Raw genomic sequence first — 9,218 nt, forward strand, 5'->3', positions numbered from 1 at the left:
AGGAAGGTATTAGAAAGCTTTTGTTTGAGAGACTTTGCACCCTTAAAACGTGTTTTTTAGGTAATAGCAAAAGGGAACTCTAATAGAATATCTTAAGATGTTCCTAGGCTCAGGAACTCGACTGGTGTGCTGTACCTAGACCAGTGATTGTTGACCAGCTCCACCCTGTCTGTAATTTGATGATGTGCAGTGTAATTTGATACAGACTGTGGCAGAGGTGCAGCCCTCAGCAAGTTAGCGTCAAGTGTGCAGTTGTGAGCCAGGTCAGCTGTTGTACTGACGTCAGAGCTAGCAAGAAGCTTGTTAACAAGGCATGCGGTGCATGATCCAGGCGTTCCCAAAAGCAGGCTCTGGTCACAGGCACAGCAGCAGGGCTCCCCCAAGAACAGTCAATTAGTTGATGCTGCCCCCCGTATTCTCTGCAGAAGGTCCACATGGGATTTGGTACATCCAGTTTGTAGGTTATTCAGGTGTGTTCTCTGTCAGCTGAGGTCGTCATCGCTCTTCTCCCCCTTAGGTCAGCCATGGTGTGTGTAGAGGGGCAATTTCACTCTGCTCTGGAGAAGAGAAGCTGCAATCACTTAGAGTTGGTAAATGAAGGAGGTGGGATGTTGAACAGGAGCAGTCTGAAAGCGCTGACAGTACCATCTAAGAGAAGCAGTTAGATGAAGAGGGGAGACAGTGCAGCAGGCATGGCCTAAGTGTGACTGACTGCTCTGCATCACTGGGGATTCAGCTGGACCTCAGCACGAGGTCAGTGAAGACGAGCACCGAGCAGTAACTGCATTCCCAAAGTCCTCACTTTCTTGCAGCGAGCAGCCCTACAGCTCCTGTTCTAGCCGGGTGGCTGCAAGGAGAATTAAGTGCAAAATAGCATCACTTTCTCTGACACAATCATAGATAGCAGCTTTCAGCAATCATCAACGCGGCGATACGGGCTGAAATCAAGCTAGAAAAGTGTCTCTCAGTCCTAGAAGCCCTCCATAGCTTACAACACACTCACAGTCATTAGAATGGTTTTCCAGTAGAAACACTCCCGTTGAATTCACTGCCTGGCTCTGTTTCTGTTAATCCTTGGGTTTGTGAGAGCAGCAAGGAGAAATTCAAGACTTCGCCCCAACATGCAGTTGCCCTCTAGCAACCTGCAAAAGGATTGTTTATATTGCTGGGATGGCTGCACTAGCGAACACTCGCTGCCCCTCGCAGCGGTGTCCAACTCATGCATGCAAGCCCTGGTGGTTTATACTCCTGTCTCTTGTGACTGGAAGAAAATACTCTACATGAATTCTCATTTGCATCAAAAAAAAGAAAGTGGGGAGTGGTAGTCCTTTAAAATCAGGTTTTATTTGTCTTCTCTGCTTTCTTATGTGTAATAGAATCCTCCTGTTTTTCTCTCCACACAAATCTAAATAAATTGCACCACAAGAAAACAACATTTACCTCTAGTGTACTCATCATTTGGACAAGGGGGCGGACCATACAGGCTGTAGTCTTAATCCTCTCCATCTTTTCCTGATTTTAGAGCTTTTCTTTTGGCTGTTGAATCTTCTAAAAGTTAATTTCTTGCCAAAGATAACGGATTGAGGATATGTGCTACTGCTAAAGCTTCCTGGTAAGGCTTTCTATGTCATCTGTTCATTTCCTCCTTGTTGCCCAAAACACATAGAGATTAAAGGCTGTTACTGCCACTTTATGCACTTTCTTTCCTGTTGGGTAGTTGTTGGTATAGTAAAAGCAGCTTTGGGAGCAGAGTTTTTTCGGTGTTTTTTTTTTTAAATATCAGTCACAGGCATTGTAGCTTTTCTGTCCTTTGCTTTTACACCTACATCTGTAAGTGGCTGAGTGAGCAGGCTGCTGGGCTCTGCTGGGCGAGATCGAGGGGGTTTTTTCTGACCTTTGTTTTTACATCTACATAGACAGCAACCACCGGCTGTATGAAGAGCTCTTTGTGTGTCGGTAGCACCTGTGTCCTCCCATCTGGCTCCATTCCTGCAAAAAAGCACTGCTGCAAGGATTACCTCAGCACAGCCTGTATCCAATTAGGAGCTCACACATAGCTGCATCCCACACCTGAAATTCATCAAAGTCTGATCAGAGGAGGCAGTGTAACCCACAGCCTGGGACAGGGCACAGGGGTCACGTCTCTCAGTGCCTCTAACTTTGGCACTGGTTATCAAGTACCACCTAGTGACAAATCCTTGCAAAACAGGCAGTGGCTGGGAAGCGCACAGGGAGAGCTGCTGACTTTACTGAACAGCAAAGTCATTTTGCCGCTACCAAACCAAAACAGTGCTCCAGGTTAAGAAAAGACCTATGTTCCCCTACAAGGACAGCTTGCCTCCTCCCTCCTGCACTCACAGCCATCGATTACAAACCTAGATGTGGCTTCCCATCCACCATACTTTGTCCAAAGAAGAATCAGCACGTTTCAACACGAGGGTCAGTTACTCTTTGGTGAGGAAAACTTCCATCGTTAGCCTTGGTCAAGAGGGCCAAGACTTGATCACTGTTGTGCACCATTATGAGGCACTCTGGGGCAGTGTCTTGCTCTAGTCAGCTTTTTCAGCTACGGTAGGCCTTCAGCAATTGACCTGCTATCACCAGTCTTTGGATCTCACTGGTCCCCTCATAGATCTCGGTGATACGAGCGTCGCGGTAATGGCGTTCTGCTGGCATCTCTGTCACGTAGCCCATCCCGCCTAAGATCTGGATGGCCTGAAACAGAGGTAGCAGGTTAGAAAGGAAGCAGGGTCAAGGAATTAGTTTTCTACAGAACCCAGCCACCCTAAAAGGCTAAGCCCACTGCAGGCATAACTGTGGCGGGGGGGAAGGAGGGGAGGGGATGACACACATGGGTATGACTGCAGCCCAGCTACAATCAGAGGAATAAACAGGATTTGAGCTGGGTAAGAGCAATACTGATGGTCCCAGACAGAGAATGAACAGTTTCAGAGGTATTTGTTAGTGATCCATGTTCAGCTAAGACACTTTTATTAAGGACAGGGGAAAATAAATGCAGACACCAGAGGTCCTGCCCCATTTGCTCACTATGTTGCAAACTTACTACTAGTCCTGACTGGTGCACCAGTGTGCCCTGCCACATCACGGATCCCGCTCAGAACTTTGAACTGAACAGAACTGGTCACAGAACTTTGCTGCTGCCCTGGACAGCAGCAGGCACAAGAAGACTTTAATAATACAGCTGCCACAGGCCAGCATAAATCCCTGCACACCCCCACTCCAAATTCCAGCAAGATGGCTGTGCTAACCAGCTTCAGCCATATGGGTTTGTTTGGTTTTTTAAAAAAAAACAACTAGTAAATTCCATCCCCGAGCACTTGTGCAACAACACAATCTTCCTTTCAGCATGCTGTATGTCAGCTGAAGTAATTACCTTATGAGCGATGGCTGTTGCAGCTTCTGATGCAGCCAGCTTGGCCATTGCCGCTTCCTTTGGGGAAGGAAAACATCACTGAGGGTTCAGCTATCACAAAAAGGAACACCTCACTTGCACCAGGAGCTTGAGCACTCAGACCAGCTGGGCAGAGAGACAGGACTGGACATTGGCACCAGCTGTCAGTGGCCACCCCTCTCCCCTCGCCCAAAACCAGGACTCGGCGCAGCAGGCTGCCTGAGGTTAGACAGCAGAGTCCAATATCTGCTGGTGGGTTAAATACCGACAGCGCTGGCTGGGCAAGAGCTGAACGCAGCGATGCTGTACATAGTGCGGTTTTCCTGCCTCGAGCCTGTGCCCAGTGCTGTCACTGCTAGACAAATGAAGGTTGGAAATACCTTTGTGAAGGGCTTCCCGTTGTCCTTCAGCATAGCAGCTCTCCAGGTCAGCAAGCGCGCACCCTCCAAGGCCACAGCCATATCTGCTAGCTTAAACTGCAATGACAAACACTGCCTTTGTTCCAGGTGGCAGCCTCTGCCCCCACAAGAACGTACAGCAGAAGTCTCCCATCGCTGAGGCCAATATTGCTAGAAAAGGAGTGCCTCCATCCCAACAATCAGTTTTAACAGTGTTTGAAAACAGAAATTATTACCTTGTTTCTCCCAGACAGTGCAAAGTGTGCCTGAAGCCACGCCCAAGAGCCCACATGAACCTTCCACCAGCACCAGCAATGTCTGGAACTGCCCCGTCCGCCGAGCTCGTACCTGCACCGCCTGTAGCTTTGTGATGGGCGACCCAAAGGCCATTCTCTTTTCAGCGTAATCCACAGCACAGTCCAGAGCTGCCTGTGCTATTCCAAGAGCCTGTGATGCGATACCAATCCTTCCTGCATCCAGAGTTTGCTGCGAAAGACACAAAACATACGTGTTAAATCAGTCGTGCTTGATTAAAAATAGTACACTCGCACTTCTGCTCTTGCTGGGAAGCTGCTGTAGCCTCAGTATCCTCTGGTCAGACCTCCTTGATTCAGAATATTCCCATTTGTGCAGGAATAGAGAGCTATAAAATGTACTGGGCACTGCAGAGAAAAGCCAGGGGTATAAGAAGGAAAGCAGAAAGGAGAGGTATTGCTTCTTATTAGCTGGAGAAAAAAAAAAGGGGGATGCAAAATAAGGGAAACAGCACAAGGAGCATCTGCTCTGGAAGGGGCTGAAAAGAACCCTTCAGCCAGACCCCTGGCTCACTGTGCAGCTGATTTTACTTAACTGAAAAAAAAAATGGACATCTGGTCAGTTTTCCTCTTTGCCCTCGTCATTACACACACTGAAGCAAGCATTTTTCAAAATGATTACTGCATTGAGTCAATAACCTGACTTACCTCAAACAACTGCCCAATAGGCTTTTAACTGCTTCCCTGCCTCACTATGCACAGGAATAATTTATAGCACAGTGAGAAAAGGCTTCATCTTCTCAGTCCTGGGCTGAGTGTCTTAAAAAGTGGTTGGTGACTGATGCATTCTCTTAGTTGTGGACATAATGGAAGGGGCCAAAAAGTCAGGCTAACAAATGGTATTTTGCCCCTGCAGAGAGAGCAATGAACACTTCCAAGGGGGAGCGTGTCACTGCAGGGAACACACTGTTCCGTGGCTACCTGGCTCCTCCTCAGAGTCACGCACGTGCCGTACTCAGATTTCATCCACCTTTAGACACGATCCAGAGGTTGTCCTGTGCCTCCAGGACAGCTTTCCTCTGCCGAAGTATTTAGGGAAAATGTCATGTTTTCCCTTTATCTACAGGTACAAACTGGAGGAATAGAGGGTTGGGAGAGGAGAAAAAGTAAAACACACCAACCCTGCTCACACAGTGCCTCAGCAGCATCAGCATTCCTTCATCTGAGAACCGCCACATTGACTTTGTAATAGAAGTCCTGTGAAGGATCTATGGTAAATTAATGATTCATCAAGCTCTGTGAATGATTTCTCCCATGTTGGCAAGAGGGGTCAACTGCTTAATGTTACAGAGAATAGCTTATGCTAGCGGGTTCTCACCAAAGGGATCCTAAGTCTGAAAATGGTTTTGAAAATGGTAAGCTTGGGAACTACAGCTTTACACAACCACAGCTGCACCCTGATCCATCTCTTACCATGGCGATTTTGAAGCCCATTCCCAGCTGCCCCAGTAGGTTGGCCTTGGGTATCCGACAGTCCTCAAATATCAGGTTGGCAGTGGAAGAGGCTCGGATTCCCAGCTTGTCTTCTTTCTTCCCCAGCGACAGCCCAGCAGTCGGCATGGGAACCAGGAATGCGCTAATGCCCTGCAACAAGACCCAAACTCTTAGGAATGGTGCCAACTTACCTGGGTGTCAACAGGCTTCCTCCAAACATTTTTGACAGGAGCCACATGTCCGGGTAACCGTGAGAAGGGACGGGAGAGCCGAGACAGAAGAAAGCCAGCGCACATCAGCCCCTCCTCTGTTGAGTGCCTGCATGGCTCTAAGAAAGAGTCCCCAGAGCCTTTTCAAAGTGCTTCTCCTGCACAACTCCTTTACTCCCAGCCCTTTTTCCGGACTGACCCACTGAACACACCTTGTGCTTCAGGGATTTATCCGTAGTAGCAAACACCACGGTGGCCGAGGCGTCCCAGGCGTTGGTGATCCAGGCCTTGGTGCCATTCAGAACCCACTCGTCACCATCCAGGCGTGCCACCGTGGATGCCGCACCTGCGTCACTGCCGTTTCCTAAGCAAGGCACCAGCAGACAAAACTCAGGCAATCAGTGGCAGCCTGGGGCACAAACCCAACCCCTGCCTGCACCCTCACTGTCAGCTCACGGCACCTCTTGTAACTGCGCTAGTGTCAGCACTGTCCCTCCCAGAGGACCCAAACAGGAAAGGGATAGGCCCATGTGTCTAAGACGTGTCCACCTCCAGAGCTCTGCTCACACAAAGGGGAAGAAAATTTTCAGTGTGGACCATGGGGATGGAAGTTAATACCTTGGGCACTGAGACTTCATTTGCACAGAATTGCTATAAACCACCCTTCTACAAACTGTTACAATTTCACAGACCTAAAGTCCATCCGAAACCTGACTAAGGAAAGAAGCTACCCTACGTTCTTTGCAACAGGAACGGTAACAGTCACATCACCTGGTTCACTAAGGGCAAAACATCCGATTTTCTCTCCACTGGTGAAGGGAGCGATCCACTTGTGCTTCTGTTCTTCGGAGCCAAACTTGAGTATTGGCCCTAAATACAGAGACTTTAAGAATTGAGAGTTGAGTTAGTGCCTCTTGGAGGTACAAGCCAGCCAGTTAACTCCCTAATGTCTAAGCGCTCTCTAACACACCAGAACCCACCACTGGAACAGATCCCATTTCTCCCATACACTCCTCTCCAATAACCCCCCTGATGCCAGACTCGGTTCCACGCCTGCCCCTCACACACAACCTGAGACACTTACATTATTGACGCTGACAATGACACCCGTGGACGCGCAGCCCCTGCTGATCTCCTCCACAGCAATGGAATAGGCCAGGTAGTCGAGGCCTGCTCCTTTGTACTCCTCCGGCACGTCCATAGCCAGCAGCCCTAAGCCACCCATCTTCTTCACCTGCACGTAGGGAACAGAGAATTAAGATCCTCTGCACCACCAGTGTCCCAGCAAATACAGGCATGGAGATAAAGACAGGTCATAGCAGGGCTACACACAGAGGAAAAGATGCGCACAACTCCTGGTGAAATGGGAATCTGACTGCACAAACTGGTAAGCGTCCCCAGGTCCCGATGACTTCAGTGAGAGCTGTACACAGTTGCGGCTGCCTAAAATGATGCTCTTGATTATTTAAAGAGCTCTCTTCAGTACTGGGAAGGAGGGAGCCTTTTGAAGGTGAAATGGGGAGATACAACCCCACCAGCATTTCCTCAGCCTCCCACCAAAGCTTCTCCCCTTGCATGCCTCCTATCAGTAGGAAGCTCTCAATGGGAAATCTAGCTGATAAAAATCATTAGAACTTTACCTTTGAGTCTGCTGAGCTTCAGCCTAGGACTGCACAAGGAAAGAATTTTACAGAATGAATGACCCACAGAACAGTTTGCAAGAAGGTGATTTTTTTCATTCCCATTAAAGCCAGGTCTTGCTTCCCAGAGAATTTAATTGTTGGTTACATTCCAAATTATTCCACCCCAAGTTCCTCAGCTGGACCCCTGGCTTCTTAACCATCAGCTCTTCAGATCACCAACCGTCTCACTCTAGGTCCCTTGTTAACATTTGGCAACATACAAGAGGAAAAACAAGCTTTCCCGTTTTTATATTTAAGATGTCAAGCTTTTGGTGTTGCAGAAATAAGCGTATTACCAGCCTCTGCTTTCTTTAATAGGACCCAGGGGGGATTTTTAAACAAATATTTTCCCTCCTGTATGGGCACCCAAAACACTAGTCCTTCACATCAAATCCAGAGGATTAACAAAACACAGCAACTACTTCTATGTATGTTGCTTTATCTGAATAAACACTGTTTGCATTTTGAATTTTCCCCTACACATTCATGTGAAAAGACTCAAAATCAAATGTAAAATTCTCAGGTAAGAACAGTGAAGTAAAGAGGAAAGTATTTTCTTCCTCAGAGTGAGCATGACTTTCCTGGCTTCCTTAATAGACAGCTCCTGCTTACTTGGAGCCTTTTGGCTAACATAACAGTATATATTTTTCTGGAGCTTAGTATTTCATTGCAATGAAACAGGTGAGTTAGTCTGCTCAACACAGCACAGAATGTACTGCTGTGTCTGTATTGCTTTCCGCAGGAGAAGTCACAAGTTTGATTGGAATCTCCATTTCTTCACAGCCCTAGAGGATGACCAACATGCATCTCCTATCTCCCGATCACTTCTTTTCACCATCTGAAATGCACTCGGGTCATCTACACTTCCTCACTATAAACCATTTTTATGGTTATGTGCAGTCTATAAAAGTATTTCATTGATTTTATAAGTCAGTTGTGTTACAGCCCACAGCAAAGTCAGTCTGAGAACTGAAAATTCAATGGTACTAAAGCCAGATACAGAGAAACACAAGTAAAGGTCAAGAGCTCAAAATGTCCTGTGGGCATTACAACCTCCACACCCAAAGAACTCGCCCACAAGTTGGTCTAAACGTCAATCTTCTGCTAAGCCAGAGCTTAATGTACATTTTGCTTCAGGCCCAGGTGGTCCTGCTGCAGCAGCAGAGGGAAGTCAGGAGATCAGGGCACCTAGATTTACTTCTTTGTTTTGCTGTCAGGATACCACACTTTGTGTAAGCACTTGTCCTGTACCTTTGAAAGCAATGCATTTTCCCTCCCTGGAGGAAACTGTAAGGTTTAAGTAATTGGGCTTGCCCTTAAAGCAAGGCTTATGCTTTACGGTTGGAGGTGAGGATCTTAAGGGTCTTTTCCAACCTAAATGATTCTATGCTTCTAAGTCAGGCTCCGAACGAGGCGGGCCACCCCTCCCGCGCCCACCTCCCGGCGGGCGCAGCACGCACCTGCTCGGCCGGGAAGCGGTGCTCCTTATCCAGCCGAGCTGCGAGAGGCATCAGCTCCTTTTCTGCGAAGTCCCGGCACGTCTGGCGCAACATCTGGTGTGTTTCCGGCAGCTCCGCTGTCTGGTACACCGTGTGCAGTCGGCGGAGGCAGCCAAGGGCCCGTGCTGAACGAAGGAAAGGAATTAAGCGCCGTTGTTTCCCTTCACGCCCCGGGGAGGGGGCTGAAACCGGCCCAGGAGGACCCGGCCGCAGGCGGCACTCACGGAACGCGGCTGGGGGCCTCCCCGGAGGGACACTTTTCCCCCGGGG

General features: G+C 48.4%; 1 protein-coding gene across 1 annotated transcript; it reads right to left on the minus strand.

Annotated features, from left to right (window-relative positions):
* Window positions 1-2,367: 2,367 nt before the first annotated feature.
* Window positions 2,368-9,073, minus strand: ACADS (acyl-CoA dehydrogenase, C-2 to C-3 short chain; the record flags this gene model as incomplete). Its single annotated transcript, XM_009581752.1, has 9 exons — window positions 2,368-2,715; window positions 3,395-3,451; window positions 3,793-3,888; window positions 4,159-4,296; window positions 5,538-5,708; window positions 5,980-6,131; window positions 6,539-6,650; window positions 6,852-7,001; window positions 8,910-9,073. Coding segments are annotated over 9 exons (1,193 nt in total), but the record flags the coding sequence as incomplete, so codon positions are not given.
* Between the last annotated feature and the right edge of the window lie 145 nt (window positions 9,074-9,218).

The sequence above is a fragment of the Fulmarus glacialis genome, unplaced genomic scaffold (genome assembly GCF_000690835.1).
Source record: "Fulmarus glacialis isolate BGI_N327 unplaced genomic scaffold, ASM69083v1 scaffold40557, whole genome shotgun sequence".
Taxonomy (NCBI): domain Eukaryota; kingdom Metazoa; phylum Chordata; class Aves; order Procellariiformes; family Procellariidae; genus Fulmarus; species Fulmarus glacialis.